General features: G+C 40.4%; 1 protein-coding gene across 1 annotated transcript; it reads left to right on the top strand.

Annotated features, from left to right (window-relative positions):
* The first annotated feature begins 14,339 nt into the window (after positions 1-14,339).
* Positions 14,340-18,653, top strand: lig4 (ligase IV, DNA, ATP-dependent). Its single transcript, XM_052126599.1, is given in 3 exon segments — positions 14,340-14,575; positions 15,653-16,315; positions 16,318-18,653. Coding segments are annotated over 2 exon segments (2,727 nt in total). The 5' UTR covers positions 14,340-14,575; positions 15,653-15,666; the 3' UTR covers positions 18,396-18,653.
* Positions 18,654-19,062: the final 409 nt, after the last annotated feature.

Genomic DNA, 19,062 nt, shown 5'->3' with positions numbered 1-19,062 from the left:
AAACATGTCTTAATGTCTTTAAAACCGAGCCAAAGTCCACTGTGCGGCAAGGAGTAACCCTCCATAAGATATTGAACAGAAAACCATCTCAGGAAACAGACTCAGGGAGGGCACTCCTCCTTTAGCATTGCAATAAATCGAATGTGCATATTAACTATGTGTGTAATACATAACATATATACACTGAATAAATACAATTATGATTTTCCCCCACAAGCTAAAGCAATGTCAAAAAATCTGAGAATAAAGTTTCAAGGATACTGACCATGTCTTTGATGCCCATCCACACTTGATGTCAGATGTAGACGTCAGTTCGGTGTCTTTTATCTTGCTGCCTAGTATTAACTTTGTTTGGCTTTATGGATTAGTTGTAACGATTAAAGATATTGTAATGGAATAAGTAGGCCTATGTTTATCAGTGCAGCCTACCCTTTCTAACCGAACGTGAAGGTCGCGCCGAGACGCTTCAAATCACTCCAATTATAATAAGTGATACTGAATACGTGTGTCTCATAGCCCGGACGAACTTCCTGTGCTATTGTGTCCAGTCCATCTGAAATAAACGTATCAAATGTAGGGCCTATGTGTGAATGTTTTAACCATTAATTGTATTCGTTACATTTTTAAGTTCATTTCTGAGAGTTCAATCCGGCTCGTGATGTTTCTGGTCTAGTAATTCCAAAGATCTCTTTCTTCTAACCATATATACACAGTTTAAACTGACTTATAACTGAATAATGATACTAATTATTACAATTATTATAACAATAACAGTAATAGTGCACAACAATAAGTAATTATGTATGACAGACTGAATTTCGATTGAAAATAAAGGCTATTGAACCTCTGAAGCATTACTGTGATTGGTGCGTGAAGATATTGAGAATGTTCACATGATGATTGTAATTCACCATGTTTACATTCTTCCGAATTATGTAAATTGCTGACATCACAATAATCATCACCTGTAATCCACAAACACACACACCTGGCGCACCTGCTACAAACCTAATAACAAATTAGGCCATGTGATTATAAATATGCCACTGCTAATGTTGAAATAACTCCAGAACTGAGAAAGACTGGTACTAAAACGTGTTAAATTGTTAAAATATATTTCTACAACAATGGTGAAATCAAAAAGAGGAAAAGGAGCACTTAGACAAGACTTGTGGACAGCAGCTGGAGGTAAAGATGTTCTAGTTAAGTTTTTCAATGCAGAAAACCTAGTTCAGCAAGAAACCAAGCAAAATGCACAGATCTGGCACACATTGTCCACTAAAATATTTGGACTCAACACAACAAAAAATAGACAATGGTTGTATGTGGTGTGGAAATACAACAGGCGGGGTATTAGAACAACAACTGAGGAGCAAGGAAGGAAGGAAGAAATTGAATTTGCTTCTCAAACGACAATGTCTTCCCAGAAGACAAATAACAATAAAGAAACTTTGGAGAATCAGGAGAGGGCTCAGCCAGAGAGTGAACCTGAGGCTTTTGTGAAGACTGGGAGTGAGACTCATGTGCCTCCCCGAAGTGTTCTGAGTCTCCAAAGTGTCGAAACAAAAGTTGGACAAGGTCCAAAGAATCCGTTTCGAAAGATGCCACATACCCCCCCAAAATTTTTTAAATTGCTAATAGAACCAAAGATCTGGTCTAAAATAGCCCCTTTGAAATGGGCAAACAAACTGAGGCCGCCATGGACTCACTACCTATACAATAAATTTCGAAAATTAAATCCTTTCTGTACACTCCGGTTCACCTACCAACATGTACGTGCAATGGGGAGCCGAAAATTGCATTGTCCTTATATAACGGTGCGTGCCAAATGCACTTTTCCATCATGCTGTGCAAGCTATTCGTTTACGATCAGAAACAAACCATTGCGACAACAGTACATCCCAGTGACTGTGTGCCGTTCTGGAGAAGTATTGCATCGGAAATCGGATCAACGCCTCCGACCTGCTAGCAACATCAGGCGTGGAACAATATCCAAAGCTGTAATTAAAGGTGTCAGCAAGGAATATTATTGTAAAAAAGGCTATAGTTACTAACCTCTCTCTAAAATCTCCCCCTCTGTATTTTGAGGCACATGCACACACACAGCACCTTTCCTGAGCCAATCAGCGTCCAGAAACCTTGTGCAGGTGATCTCCCCCGCCCTCACAGAGACAGTATTAACAGTGCAGCGGGACACGGAGACTGACGCTGAAGCTAAAGCAGTATAAACTGTTTATATAGCGCATTTCGGACGAAGTGTTGTGCGTGAATGCCAAAGTAAGTTTGTAATTCTTAATTATACAGTCTATTCGCTCTGGGAAACAAGTTATTATGATGTAACGATATACCATAGAGATGTGTGTGTATTCCCAATTGTTTATTCATGCCTGTAACACTCTAGCTCGTATGTCTGTTTACATAACTTTATTATTGTCCGCACTAGAGTTACACTTGCTTTATTATTACATGTTATGTTATAGTTTGAAGTTAAATTTGCTGTATTTTTTTCTGTATTTAATGGGAGTATTGTTGTGAACAATTTATTACGCGCATGCGCTCTCATAACCCCGACAGAGCGGCGCCATACGAGCTTCGCAGCTTTACAAGGTGTCAGATTACAGCTGTGCGTGGCATATAACATAAAGGTTACAGCCTAACTTACATTTGCTTTCAGTTTATTCTAATAATGTGCCTGTTTAATTATTAATGTTATTTTATCGTGCTACATTATTGCTCATATGTTTAATTGTTGTAATTATTATTATGTATATTCATGTTTATGTTACTGTTTATTTTATAGAAAACCACAACCATACAGGCCAGTCTGTTGAGTGGTGACAATAAATGGGTTATTCCCAGAAAGTTATTGCATCTTCGTTTTCGTCTCTAATCGGACAGTCTTTGGTGGGTCAGCACCCTGAGCTGGCAACTTGTCTTATAAGTGCTACCAATCAAAAGCATTTTTTCATGGTCCTTCGAGCCGGATCCTGGACTTACCAAAGCGATAGAAGATGTCACAATATGAGGAGGATGAGCCAACTGTGCGAGTCAGGAGGAAGACTGTCCTTCCCGCACGTTATGACGAGTATGATCTCACTGGCTTCACCCTCTTCAATCCTGTTTCAGAACCCATGTCACCACTCACTCATTCAACCAGACTGGCAGAGGAAGGCGCAACTGGTTCTACTCCACTGCTACCAGGTCATAAAGCTGACAGTCCACTACAGTGGTCTGATGAGGAGAGTGAATCTGCATCAGACATCATAAGGAGAGAGAATAAGGATCTCCGCAAAGTCCTGCAAATGTTACAGCAGGAAAGGGGCACAGCTCAGAGCTCAAATGACCAATATGCAAAGGAGCTTTCTCAGCTTAAGCAGCAAATGAGGCAGCTGCAAATTCAGATGGAGCATCAACGTCCTGAAAGTCAGCCCCTTTCACCTGCCACCCCTACGAGGCAGTATAGCTCCAGTCGTCCTATACCTGCACCACGCTTCCAGCCACAAGCACGTTATGATAAACCACGCTTCAGACCTGTACCAGCTCCGCTTCAAACCGCAAAAGGAGTATCAGACTGAGGACAAGCTTCAAAGTCCTCCACACCACCCAACTCCAGCATCGACCTCCAATATTAAACAGAGCTCTTCTTACCACTTTAGGCCACAAGGGGTTAAGAGATCAGAGGCACATTACTCCCACAGACAAGAATACTTAAATCCTCCATACTGGGTCTCTCAAGATACCATAAAGCATCCACAAATGCCATGCCGGTCACTTACGCCATCACCTCCCCTGAAATAGAACTGATGTATCGAGGTCCAACCCCTACGATCCCTGACTTCATACATCCAAACCCAAGAGAGTTCTCACGACTAAAAATTGCACTGGAAAATATCCTCCCAGCTAATGCGACAGAAAGATTCAAATTCCAGATACTGATGGACCATCTGAAATTAGAGGAGGCTCTGCTAATTGCTGACTCATACTGCCATTCGCAACACCCTTACACAAGGACAATGGCTGCTTTAGATCAGCAGTTTGGTCAGCCACATCAACTAGCTCTACAACGGATTGCAGAGTTAATGGATGGCACAAATATAGCTAGTGGAGACCAGAAGGCCTTTAGACTTTTTGCTCTCAAGGTCCGTTCTCTGGTTGGCATGCTGGAACAATTAGGCAAGACGGGCCATTTCGAGTTACATTGTGGGTCTCATGTGTCTCGGCTGCTTGGGAAGCTTCCGCATGACCTCAGATCAGGTTTTCGGAGGTTTGCACATCCACATCATGTGCCCATACCTACACTTCTGGATTTTGCAGAATGGCTGGAGTTTGAAATCCAAGTTCAAGAGGACACTACAAGGTTTGCAAGCAATCAACATAAAGGGCCCTTAACACGAACAAGAGAGACTATCAGAGACTCTAAGCCAGCCGCTAAACGCACCACAATCTTTCTGAGCACAGAGAAGGCGATTTCTGAGTCTACACTATCTGCTTCACCATCTAAGACTTCTCTAAAACCCTACTGCACCTACTGTGACAACAGTAAGCACTCCCTCAACAACTGTACCAACTTCAAGCTGCTTACTAAAGATCAAAAAGCGAAGCTGGGTCAAAGACAACAACAGATGTTGGCTGTGGTAGAACTCATAAGTCAGCAGAATGTAACCTAAAAATGCGATGCAGACAGTGCAACAGCCGACACCTCATGGCTCTGCATGACATCAGTGCTGGGAAGCCTGATAATCCAAAGCCTGTTCACGATGACACTGCTGATACCAACACCTGTCTGCTCAACACTATGAATGAGATTCTCCTGATTCATAAGCCGCCTACCAGTCGGAAAGTTCTACTTAAAATCATCAAAGTGATTCTCAGAAATGGAAAGAGGAAAATGGATGCATATGCAATTCAGGATGATGGATCTGAGAGAACTATCCTCCTCCACAATGCAGCTCAGCAGTTGGGCCTTAAAGGTCAGCCTGAAGACCTTCCCCTTCGAACAGTCAGGCAGGAGTTTCAAGTTCTCAGAGGTGCAGCAATCTCATTTACAATCTCCCCAATGGCTCAGCCCACTAAACAGTATCGCATCAAAGGTGCCTTCACTGCTCAACAGCTAAGTTTAGCAGAACACTCACACCCAGTGAAGAATCTGAAGAAGAGATATCAACACCTTAAAGGGCTTCCACTGTATGATTTTGAAGCAGTCTGCCCCGTGCTGCTCATTGGATCCGATTACCCCCATCTGATCACTCCCATAGAACCAGTAAGGCTGGGCCCTCCAGGGGGGCCAGCAGCTATAAAGACACGTCTTGGCTGGACATTACAGGGCCCGATCCAACATTTACAGGAGGAGAGGACTGAACAGCACTGTCTCTTCACTTCAGTCTCGTCCCCAGAATCAGATCTCTACAAGCGAGTGGAGAAGTTATGGCAGATGGACGTACTGCCCTGGCGCAACGAAAAGATTTGCATCAGATCCAGACTGGACCAGGAGGCGGTGGAACTCTTAGAAAGGAAGACAATCAGGGTTGAGATGGATGGTGTCAAGCGGTATGCGACCCCTCTCTTGCGTGTCAAGAACATGCCTGAACTCAGAGCACCCAAAGAGGCAGTCTTATCACAGCTGAGGGCCACCGAAAAGAGGCTGAGAAAAAATCCAGAGCAAGCAGCCGCTTATACTGCAGAGATTTCAAAACTGGAACAAGCAGGTTATGTTAGCAAATTGCCACAGAATGCTGAGACATATCCTTCCTGCTCCTGGTACATCCCGCATCACATGGTGCAGCACAATGGGAAGAATAGGATAGTTTTCAACTGCTCGTTCCAATATCATGGACAAAACTTGAATGAGCTTCTGCTCCCAGGACCAGTTTTGGGACCATCCCTACTTGCTGTGCTACTCAGATTTAGGGAACATTCAGTGGCAGTCAGCAGTGACATCAAGGGGATGTTCCACCAAATTCGACTACTTCCAGAAGACAAATCACTCTTACGTTTCATCTGGAGAGACTTAAACATACATGAACAACCCAGGGTGTATGAATGGCAAGTCCTCCCGTTCGGCACTACCTGCAGCCCCTGCTGTGCCGTATTTGCACTCCAGAAACACGTCCTTGATCATAGCCAGCCTGGAGATGATGTCTGCAATTCGGTGCTGAAATCCTTTTATGTAGACAACTGCCTACAAAGCTTCACTTCAGCAGAAGAAGCAAAGTGTTTCGTTGACAGAATAAGGAACCTGCTGGCAGATGGAGGCTTCGAGCTGAGGCAGTGGTCCAGCAATGCCCCTTCGACTATAAGTCACCTGCCTCACAATGCCAGATCGGACAGTGCAGAACTCAGGATTTCACAAGGCCGAACAGACACCCAGGAATCGACATTGGGGCTCCTCTGGAATCATCAATCTGACACAATCTCCTACAAATACCGTGCCAAGGACAGTAGTGAGACTACCATGCGTAACATATACAGAATCCTAGCCAGCCAGTATGACCCGTTGGGCTACCTCATCCCTTATACCACTCGCGCCAAGATCCTCGTACAACGCCTGTGGGACAAAAAACGGGATTGGGATGATCCACACTTGCCCACAGATCTACTACAAACCTGGATTGAATGGGAGGAGGAGCTACCAGCCCTACAAAATATCGTTCTTCCTCGGTGTTACTGTAGCCCCACCAAGGACACAGAAACAAGCTTTAGAGACATACACGTTTTCTGTGATGCTTCTGAACATGCCTATGGCTCTGTGGCATATCTTCGAACAGAGGATCAACATGGGCAAACAGAGGTAGCCTTCTTAACAGCAAGATCACGTGTAGCACCAAAGAAACAACAATCTGTTCCCCGACTGGAACTGTGCGCTGCACTGACAGGAGCTCAACTTGCCAAAGTACTCGGCAACGAGTTGAACCTTCCCATACGACAAACGATCTTGTGGACTGATTCCACCACAGTCCTCACATGGTTACAATCAGACTCTTGCCGATTCAAAGTATTCGTTGGTACTCGGGTAGCAGAAATCCAGGACCTTACAGAACAACACAGCTGGCGATATGTACCCTCCGCAAATAATCCAGCCGATGACATCACTCGGGGAATGAGTCTGCAAGAACTTGACCCGAGAAGACGCTGGTGCCAAGGACCGCCTTTCTTAAAAGATCCAGCCAATCTGTGGCCTGAATGCCCCAGTCCAGTTCATATAGACAATAATGAACTTCGCAAGACTGGTTCCAGTACTCTGGTCTGCTTCACCTCCTCTGATTTCAGTCAGTTTAAGACCCTCGAGGAGCTAATCGAGTCCACGGCCCTTCAAGAGGCCGCCAATGGTGAGCCCACAGCCAATGACTACAGAAGTGCCGAGATTAGTGTTTTGAAGCAAGCACAGCAAGAATGCTTTCCATCAGACTTAGAACAACTAAGGACAGGTAAACCACTTTCACGGAACAGTCGACTAGGTGCACTGGCCCCAGAACTTGATGGAGAAACCAAATTAATCAGAGTTGGCGGACGTTTACGGCATAGTCCCTACCTTGAACCTGACAACATGCACCCGATAGTACTGGATCCAAAGCACCCCATCACTAAACTTATCATCCAAAGTTATGACTCCAAACTTTGTCATCCAGGTCCTGAGAGGGTGTTCGCTGAACTCCGCCGTAAATATTGGGTTCTACGTGGTAGAGAGGCCATCAAGCATCTGCAGCGAGAGTGTGTGCAGTGCCAAAAATGGAGGAAAAAACCAGAGGTACCTAAAATGGCGGACCTCCCCCCAGCGAGACTACGTCTTTTCAAGCCCACCTTTTACTCCACTGGCGTGGACTGTTTTGGTCCCTATACCGTCAAAGTGGGTCGACGCAGTGAAAAGAAATGGGGAATAATATTCAAATGTCTTACCACCAGAGCAGTATACATCGACATCCTGCATAGTCTGGAAGCCGACTCCTTCCTTATGGCTCTCAGACGATTCATGGCTAGACGAGAAACCCCATGAGCTCTTGTCAGATCAAGGCACAAACTTCAGAGGAGGTGAAAGAGAGCTAAAGGAAGCTTTTACAGCTCTTGCTCCAGATCTGCAGAGACAATTGGCTAAACAGCAAATTGAATTCCATTTCAACCCTCCTAGCTCACCACACTTTGGAGGTTGTTGGGAGCGAGAAATTCGCTCCTTGAAAAACGCACTTATGGTGACTCTAGGAACTCAATCAGTGACTCTTGAGGTCCTTCAAACTGTGCTGGTGGAGATTGAAGGAATCTTGAACTCCAAACCACTGGGATATACATCATCTGATGTTTCTGATCCTGACCCCATTACACCAAATTGTCTCCTAATGGGGCGGCCAGACGCTTCACTCCCCTTGACAGTGTATCCCCAGTCTGAGCTGATCAGCCGACGGCGATGGCGTCACAGCCAAATCCTTGCGGACCAATTCTGGAGACATTACCTTAAATTCTACCTCCCGGGTCTTCAGAACCGTGGGAAATGGCAAAAGGACACTCCAGATATCCAGGTTGGCACCACTGTGTTGATCATTGATCCTCAACTACCCAGAGCTCTCTGGCCTGTGGGAAAGGTGTCAGAAGTATTCCCTGGAGCTGACACCAGAGTGAGGACAGCCAAGGTTCAGGTGGGACAAAAAACTTACACTCGACCAGTTGCACGCCTTGTACCATTACCTGCCATTCCTGATTAAAGTAATTGTAACCGACAGTAGAATAAAAGCCTTTTTGAATGTGTACATATTTCCTTACATAAATCTGGGGCGGCTGTAAAAAGGCTATAGTTACTAACCTCTCTCTAAAATCTCCCCTCTGTATTTTGAGGCACATGCACACACACAGCACCTTTCCTGAGCCAATCAGCGTCCAGAAACCTTGTGCAGGTGATCTCCCCCGCCCTCACAGAGACAGTATTAACAGTGCAGCGGGACACGGAGACTGACGCTGAAGCTAAAGCAGTATAAACTGTTTATATAGCGCATTTCGGACGAAGTGTTGTGCGTGAATGCCAAAGTAAGTTTGTAATTCTTAATTATACAGTCTATTCAGCTCTGGGAAACAAGTTATTATGATGTAACGATATACCATAGAGATGTGTGTGTATTCCCAATTGTTTATTCATGCCTGTAACACTCTAGCTCGTATGTCTGTTTACATAACTTTATTATTGTCCGCACTAGAGTTACACTTGCTTTATTATTACATGTTATGTTATAGTTTGAAGTTAAATTTGCTGTATTTTTTTCTGTATTTAATGGGAGTATTGTTGTGAACAATTTATTACGCGCATGCGCTCTCATAACCTCGACAGAGCGGCGCCATACAAGCTTCGCAGCTTTACAAGGTGTCAGATTACAGCTGTGCGTGGCATATAACATAAAGGTTACAGCCTAACTTACATTTGCTTTCAGTTTATTCTAATAATGTGCCTGTTTAATTATTAATGTTATTTTATCGTGCTACATTATTGCTCATATGTTTAATTGTTGTAATTATTATTATGTATATTCATGTTTATGTTACTGTTTATTTTATAGAAAACCACAACCATACAGGCCAGTCTGTTGAGTGGTGACAATAAATGGGTTATTCCCAGAAAGTTATTGCATCTTCGTTTTGTCTCTAATCGGACAGTCTTTGGTGGGTCAGCACCCTGAGCTGGCAACTTGTCTTATAAGTGCTACCAATCAAAAGCATTTTTTCAATTATAAGAGGTTGAGAAACACACCAGTGGAGGAGCTTCTTGCAGGTAATATAACACACAGCCTCAATAAAAGCGTCCTGAAGGTAATTTCTTATGAAATTAAAAAAAACATGCAGCTACATGAAAACATATTATTGGAGACACAACTGACACAGTTAATCATCAGGGAAACTGACACCGCATTTTACAACACACCGGGGTATGTGCAACATTTTCAAGTGGATCCGTTTGGCGCACACCTACACTGAAACAGGAATGAGTATACTGGCACATTGCATAAAACGATCACCTGTCACTTTGTATTTGGACGCAACAGGTAGTGCAGGATTAAGGTCCACCTGGTGCGACGCCATCAGCTCTGCAGTGACTTTTTCTTTTTTCTTTTTTTTTTTTACAATGTTGCGACTGTCTTGGTGGGAGGAATTGTCATCAATGTTAGGCGGTTGAATATCACTATATAGACAACAAAATAAATTGCGGATGTCCATGAAATGAGGATTAGAGAAATTTCAGTCAGACTTTGACCAAAATAAACAGATGTCTTGAATAAAAAATGAAGACACCAGAAGTCCTGGAAGATTTAGTACATTCTTAGTCAGTCACTTGCATGATTTGCAAATCAGTTCACTACACTTGGATTGCCTACAATTAACTCAAATTGTTGTTCAAGTGATGGTTCACCCCAAATTGAAAAATCTCTCATTTACTCACCCTCATGTCAAAGAAAGAAAGAGAAACACCTCTGGGATGGCATGAGGGTGAATAAATTATAAGATCAGTTTCATTTTTGGGTGAAAATTAAAAAAAAAGAAATGTAGTATATATATTTTATTATTCCATAAACTTTTATGGAATAATAAAACAATTATGATAAACAGACATGTACAATTGTAACAATTTGATTTTATATTGTTCCTTGTGTTTTGTTAGTATCTTCATGTTCCTTCCGAACAAATTTTTGTTGTGGATCCTGCAGTTGCTGAATCTGACATGGAGTGCCTCAGAACTGCATCCCAAAAATTTCAGTAAGACCGTCTTAATTAGCTTATATTACATGACACAAATGTACCAATAAATAATTTTAAAAACATGTACACTTGTGAAGTTACATTTTCTTTCGGATATTTTTGAAAACTGTGTAAATTGTTTTCAAACACAGACAATACTTCAGAATGCTCTGAACCGACTCGGAAAGGAAGAGTGGGTGAACATTCAGTGGAAGCCTGGTCACATTTCCTACACAGTCCAAGAAGATGCAACGAGTTGTGGAGTGTTTGTCTTACAGGTAATCTTTAATGAAAAGATTAAGCTTTCAAAACTGTGATATAATCTGATAAACTGCATGGTCACTTTAGACATTGTTCTCGCTGACAAAAGTGTTATAATTGACATTAATTAACCATATGTATCTTTTATAAGCTCTGTTGCTATAACAAACGTTGTTAAAAATTTTTCCAAGATGGCAAAAGAAACTGTGGAACAGTTTCCTGCGATTCCACGTACATTTTAATATCAATCCTTCCAAAGAGCATATAAAAGAACAGAGAAGGGAGATGGCAGAGGAAATTTTCCTTGCATCAGGTTAATTGCTCAAAATCAATGAAACATTTTGTGTCATAGCATTTAAATCTGTTAATGTGAGCTAAACATTTGTTAATTATTCTATAAAAATTTCCATTTTAGAATCAAAAGACTACTGCTCTATCTGTGCTTTGAGAGACCTCCCTAAAGTGACAAGCACAGACATCATTGACTGGGTAATTTTTGCATATGTTGTCTTTAGCATACAGTATTTTTGCCATTTTTGTTGAATTAGAATAGACCATGTCTGATATATATGAATAGAGTGGCATGTCCTGACATACACAGGGGAAACGTGCTAAAACAGCACATGGCAACCAGGGCCTTGTTTCCTTATATAAGCCCAAGTAGATAGTAAAATCCTTCTTATGATTCATTTTAGTTTTGTGGCCAGTTTCCCAAAGCAGTCATAACACAAGTAGAATTTAAAATGCTCACAGATTAACAAGAGTAGAGTAGTGTAGCGCTAATCATACAATGCTAAGAGCATCGTAAATCCATAGGCTTATGATGGCACCTGCTGGACAATAGTGAAAATGCACTTAATACAGTTAAAGTAATAGACCACGCAAAAATAAGATCTCATTCCAGATGTGTATTACTTTCTGTAATCTGCAGAACACAAATAGTTTTAGAAGAATATTTCAGCTCTGTAGGTCCTCACAATGCAAGTGAATGGTTGCCAAGATTTTGAAGCTCAAAGTACAAAATTGCAGCATAAAAGTAATCTCCTGGTTGCATGGTTTGTCTTGATGGGAACAATAGGAGTTGTTCAGCAGAATGACAGTCCCAGTCACCACTGACGGACAGCCTTCTGCCTAATCTCCTTTTGTGTTCCACAGAAGAAATTCATTAAGTTTTAAAGTAATGAGAAGGTGACTAAATGATGGCACAATTTCTGTGTTGGGGGAACGATCCCTCTTAAATGCTATCATGCATTGCATTATTAAACAAGTTAAATATATACTAATGTAATTAATTACCACTGGCTATGTGTTATATCAAAACATTTTATACACATGACATTTAGATTACACTGGCATTATGCTGATATGGCAGACTGCACAAAGTCAGGGCTGCCATTAAATATGATCAGGCCTTCGCTACCTTATTTTCACCCTCTTTCAACCTCATACAGGTTCAGTGTGAGAAGTGTGATCGGTGGTTCCATAATTCATGTGCACAATTCAATGCTAAAGGGACCTCTGTCAAGGAATTACCATGGTTCTGTTTGTTGTGCACTGAAGCACAACTGATTTTTGAAAACAAATTAACAGGTAATTAACCAAGTTCATAGAATTTTCATGAAAATATTATGCTATTTCCACAGCATGTACTGTAGAGATACATGTTGCTGCATTTTGAAATTGATTTCAAGTACTTTATTAATGCATAACAATGTCTGATGTCTTGTTTTAACAATCCTTTTCTTCTATTATTTAGAGAAGCTGAAGGATCTAATTTGAGTGTGGGAACAGCTTCAAGAGAGCAAACATACATTTGTGTTGAACATAGTTGTTTATTTTGTTCACATTCTTTTCTTTTCATTTATATAGAAATTGTTATATAATGTTTAATTGAAATGTTTTATTTTTAAGTTTAATCTTATGTTGTGTGCTGCTTTATCTTCCAAGTTAGTCACAGGACAATGTAGTTAAGCAGCAATTTTTCATTGTCTTGTGATTGGTATAAATATATTTGTTGAATTTGTGCTAGTCAGCTGGAGCATTGAGAAATAAGCAAATATTCAATAAATTCTGATGATTTTTACCATCACCTTGTCTCTTGCCTTCTGCTATTCCCCTGCTGCCTGCTGAGCTGGTAGAAGAGTTAACATTACAAGACTCTGATATTTCTAATATGTTCTGATGAGGTCTAATGGAAGACTAATTAGACCATTCCTTGCATTGTTGGCTGAATGATCTAACAAAGTGAAAGTCATAGACAACATTTCCAATACAGGCAGAGGGCCACTATTTCCATGGATGCTGTGCACAAAGTTAAAATGCTAAAGAATTGTTTGTTTGGCTTTATTATTTTCCATTTAAGTGAATATGCATTATATTGTGAAATCATGTCCAAGTTGTGTACAATGTATAGGAGGTATTTGTGAAGAAATTACTTGGACATAAAACACATTGTAGGAATGCAACGCCATGATCCACTAGTACACGCACAACATAAAAAAATAATTTGAAGAATTCAAGGGAGACCAGGAAGTTATATAGATGTATTTTATTCATTCAAAGATTTAAAACAATAATACAAAAAAAAAAAAATTCCAATAAAAACAGGAATTTTATGTATTGGAGGTGCACAAGAACCACAATGAAATATACCTACTTTGCAGATGGGTAGAAGCAGCCCCAGACCATTAAAAAGGGTTCCAAACTGAAAAAGAAATCGGGGAAAAAAATGCTACAAATTAACTTTGAACAGTCTGTGTCCAGAAATTCTATATTTTAAGAACTGAACCAAAAGGAACAACTTTTTTTTTAAAACAATTAGCATATTAAAAGTGCTTTAAATAGTGACAAAACATAACATTATTTGTTCATATTTCCCAGAATAGCAAAGTCAAAATCAAGCAGTTGACATGAAATATCTAAATTATACTATTTAGAGGAAAAGTATTTAGATACCAAAGTATCTTGGTGCACAGCCAAATATTGACTAGGAATTATTGCACTGAACTCAACTCACCCATTCTTGATCATTATTTGGGCATTTATCACTGATTTTAAAAAATGCACATCCATATTTCTGAAAAACTAAATGTAGCCTAAGCAAGTTTAAGAGCATGTGAATAGGTCGCAAGTGATATGACAAACAGGCAAAAATATTAAATCGATGCAATTCCACCACTTTAAATGTACATAATTTCATAATGCTTTTTCCATTTATTTTACAACATTAGGTTCCACCTATAACATTAAAATCCTTTCATTAAATAACGAAATATGAAAGTCAATTTAACGGATGTTTGTCCGTTTTGCATTTTGCGACACTCCTTAATTTGTTTCCTGGGTGGAGATCGCTGTTTCAGGTTTCACACATTTGAAATACATTTACCGAGTAATAGCTTTATCCATTGTTACTATAATGGTGTACCATTACATCTGGACGACACAACGTACAGACCACCACTTTTAGCGATTACAGCCAAGTAACGGTAAGGAAAGTTCGTAAGTCAAACGAATGTCCAATATAAAAACAACTTTACCGCACTGAAGTTGAGGACTTCAGAACTACAACAAGATACTCGTTTCCAGAAGTACAATCCTTCATTTACAGGTTAGTAATTAATTTTTTATTTTTCATGTTTTCTAGTATGTTAGTGTTATTGTTTATTAGCCAAAATAACAAATTTGAATGTTCTATTTTGAAAATATAATCTGTTTGTGTTATTGATGTATTTGTGCATTGCAGTCTTTTCAATCTCAGTATAAATCATCAATAAAATTGCAAAAAGGGTTATTTTGATTCAAAATCACGAATATAGCGCAGATGGGCAATAGTGATACGAGAATTTGCTAAATAATGTTACAATATGAAAACTGCTAATATAGAAATATATTCGAAATACATATTCAAAATAATATTGCACCATGGTACTGATTTTGTCGTTTGGCCACTACAGCTAAATATTTTGTATGAAATGTATTATTCTGCTTTTAGTAAATGAACATGTACCTCTTGGAGAATACAGGCAGATTGTGGTTGTTAATGTGGCCCCAATTTTGCCAATCGTTCTTAACAAATATTTCTGAAAAACAGTTTGATATTCCAGTTTGGTCATTCTGCTTTTTGCCCAAATTCGGCCCAAAACCTGCGTAACAGTGTTTTGGGTGGCCATTATAACCAGAGTGGGTCTTTTCATGAGGGACCTTTTGCCCCAACATTATTGGACTTTTTATCCCAAAAACTATCCGCTTATTTATCAAAAATGAAAAGGTTTTGACTTAATTAATGAAAATCATAAACAAGTGTTTTGTCTCAATGTATGTGATAGTTTCAGGGATTCCCATAAGCTATATACATTTCCAACATTTTAAATTGTTAGCTCCAATGGCACAAATTCAACCTTTAGTCACTGCAAACATGAATATGAAACATTTGAAACTGCATACAAATAGGAGTTTAGGTAAATTCTTCAGTGATGTTTGTTGCTAATTAGTCTTTTGGAAGAAAATAATATTAAAAGGGCCTGTTAAATCCTACTTTATTGCTCTCTGAGGGTATATGGAGAAAATCAATTCAATTAAAGTTCCCTTCATAGATTCTGTTTCCAAGTATTTACTTGTACTAATAAAATGCTCATGAATCAAAACTTTCTTAGCTAAACTCTGTCTTTGGTTGTTTTTCCCTAAGAGGTGTCATCGGCAATGATGGAAGTTGCCTCTAAGAGTGATGCCACACCACAGGCCTCTGTTGCTGCACGAGTTCCATATATTGACCTCTGCTCAGTTCTGGAGAATATTCAAAAGGCCAAACTCAGACCTGATAAAGCCAAAATCCTAAAGGAATTTATTGATTCTTGGAGGAACTTCCATGCAGTGCTTCACAAAGACAATCCCAGCACCAAAGATTCATTTTATCCAGCCATGCGTCTCATTGTGCCTCCATTTGAGCGAGAGCGAATGGCTTATGGGATAAAAGAGAGCATGCTTGCCAAACTTTATATTGAGGTTTTAGGTCTACCTAAAAATGGACCTGAGGCAAACAAACTTCTAAATTACAGAGCCCCGACCACATCTCAAGGGGAAGCAGGTGACTTTGCCCTTACAGCTTTTTTTGTCCTGAAGAAAAGGTGCACAAGTCAGGGTAATTTAACCATTAAAGAAGTGAATGACTTTTTGGATTCTGTAGCTGTCAACAATACCAGTAAACAGAAGGATCAGGTGAAGAAAAGCCTTTTGGATCTGATAACTCAGAGCTCAGCTTTGGAACAAAAGTGGCTGATTAGAATGATCCTCAAGGACATGAAGCTTGGCATTGGCAAGGAAACAGTCCTTCAGGTTTTTCATCCAGATGCACGGAACTCTACAGTGTCACCACAGATCTGAATAAAGTGTGCTTACAACTTCACGATCCATCAGTGTCCCTCAGTGAGGTGTCTGTTGATCTATTTTCTGCTTTTAAACCAATGCTGGCTGCAGTTGCCAATATCAAACAAATAGAGAAGCAAATGGGCAACCGGCCATTCTACATTGAGACAAAGTTTGATGGTGAACGCATTCAGTTACACAAAGCTGGAGATGTATACAAATACTATTCAAGGAATGCTTATGAGTACACACAACAGTTTGGGGCCTCACCACTAGAGGGCACCCTCACACCATACATTCACAATGTCTTCAAACCTAATGTGGTAAATTGCATACTGGATGGAGAAATGATGGCTTATAACCCTAAAACTGAGACCTTTATGCAGAAAGGCAGTAAGTTTGACATTAAAAAGCTAATGGATGATTCTGACTTGCAAACCTGTTTTTGTGTCTTTGATATCCTGTTAGTAAACAACCAGAAGTTTGGAAATGAATCTCTCAAGAAGCGCTATGAAACTCTTCACACTGTTTTCACCCCCATCAAAGGCCGTATCCAGCTGGTCTCTAAATCTGAAGGTAAAACCATGCAAGAAGTTGTGAATGCTCTCAATGAAGCCATTGACAGTCGGGAAGAGGGAATTATGGTTAAGGACCCCATGTCCATCTACAAACCAGATAAACGTGGTGAAGGATGGCTGAAAATTAAGCCAGAATATGTGGATGGTCTGATGGATGAACTCGATCTGCTCATAGTGGGAGGCTACTGGGGTAAAGGTAGGAGAAGTGGGATGCTCTCTCATTTTCTCTGTGCGGTTGCAGAGGTGCCAAATCCTGGGGTGAAGCCCACCGTATTCCACACTATCTGTCGCATTGGTTCAGGCTACACTTTGAAAGAACTATATGATCTTGGCCTGAAGTTAGCCAAACATTGGAAAGTTTACAACAAAAACAATCCTCCAGCAGCCATCTTGTGTGGGACAGAGAAACCGGAGGTGTACATAGAACCACGAAACTCTGTGATCATACAAGTCAAAGCAGCAGAGATTGTTTCTAGTGACATGTATAGGACCAACTGCACATTACGTTTCCCCAGAATAGAAAGAATCAAAGAGGACAAAGAGTGGCATCAGTGCATGACCTTGACTGAACTGAGTCAGTTCCGCTCCAAGGCTTCAGGAAAGCTGGCATCCAGACATTTACTCATCCAAGACGAGCAGCCGGAAAAGAAGCGCAAACTTGCGGCCAAGCCAAAGAAGACCATTGGTGTCATTGATCACTTCAAATCTCAAGATTTATCCGCTGTCACAAAAGAGATAGATATGTTTGAAGATGTAGAGTTTTGTGTGATAAATGGCAATGATAACCATTCCAAGGCAGAGCTTGAGAAGGGTGTTGCCCGCTGTGGAGGCATTGTTGTGCAGAACCCTGGAAAGGACACATATTGTGTGATTGCTGCTGTGCAGAACATGAGAGTAAAGAACCTCATCTCCTCAGACCAGCATGATGTGGTGTGGGCTGCTTGGCTTGTAGAGTGTCTGGAAAATAAGCAGGTTTTACCATGGCAACCACGTCACATGATCCACATGTCACCCTCCACAAGAGAGCACTTTGCCAAAGAGTATGATTTGTATGGAGACAGTTATTATGTTGACACAGATGAACAGCAGCTCAGGGAAGTCTTTGGAAGGATTGGCCCCATAGAAGATGAGGTTCCGTCTGTGGCACAAGTAGAAGCAACATACGCCTGGGATGACTTGCCCACTAGCATGTTCAGGCCTTATATTGCATACTTTGACTGGTGTGCTGACTTAGGAAATCCAAAAAGCATTATCCGAGGTACATGTTTGGACACACGAGCCTTGGAATTCCGATTCCATGGTGGTACAGTCGTCGAGAAATGTAAGGAAGGAATATCACACGTCATAGTCGAAGGTGATGCAAGGACACTGGACTTAAAGACACTGAGACGACTTTATACTAAGAAGTTCAAAATCATTCGGGAGTCTTGGGTGACTGATTCCATCAAAGCAGGCCATGTACAGGATGAGATTGAGTATCTTATATAACAATAGGTTATTACATAAAATGTTAAAACACTGAAAGGTTAGAACATTTGAATAGGAGTGCATCAAAATACACTCGATAGACATAGCTTTTGCATTGTCAAATAATATAAATATATAATGTACAGCAATGAAAAGGTGATTTAAACAAGATGAAAACTTAAATATTTTTTGGAGAAGTTTTACTGATGTTCTAAATAAATATGAAAAAACAAAATCATTGATTGTACTGGTATAAATAGGGATGGGCTTTAGTAGTAGGGACCAATGATGGTTAGGGTTGGGGTGGGTGTAGGGGTGAATTTTAGGGATAAGGGCCAGTCATGTAGCGGGGAGTCAGAATCTGGCAGTGAGTCAAATTTCGGCACAACAGCAGCTAAAACGAAGGTAATCTTTTAATAATTGATAAAGTTATTAATTTTAGTATATTGATGTTACTGCACATTAAGTTACTTAAGATGGAAATTACATGCAAAATAACAAATTGATATGAATCTTATAGAAGCAGTAAAAATTTGATTTGATATGTTTTTCATCTACATTAACTTGACTCATTACTGTAGAAACATATAACATAGAAAGCTGTAGCATTCTAATGGTTTGAATGTGTTACTGTAATTCTTCCAGAGATCTCATTTTAAGAGCACTAATAGAATGATTGAGGTTTCAC

Source organism: Xyrauchen texanus, chromosome 5, assembly GCF_025860055.1.
Source record: "Xyrauchen texanus isolate HMW12.3.18 chromosome 5, RBS_HiC_50CHRs, whole genome shotgun sequence".
Lineage (NCBI taxonomy): Eukaryota > Metazoa > Chordata > Actinopteri > Cypriniformes > Catostomidae > Xyrauchen > Xyrauchen texanus.
Note: the sequence above shows the minus strand (reverse complement) of the source record. Positions and strands in the feature narration are given on the sequence as shown.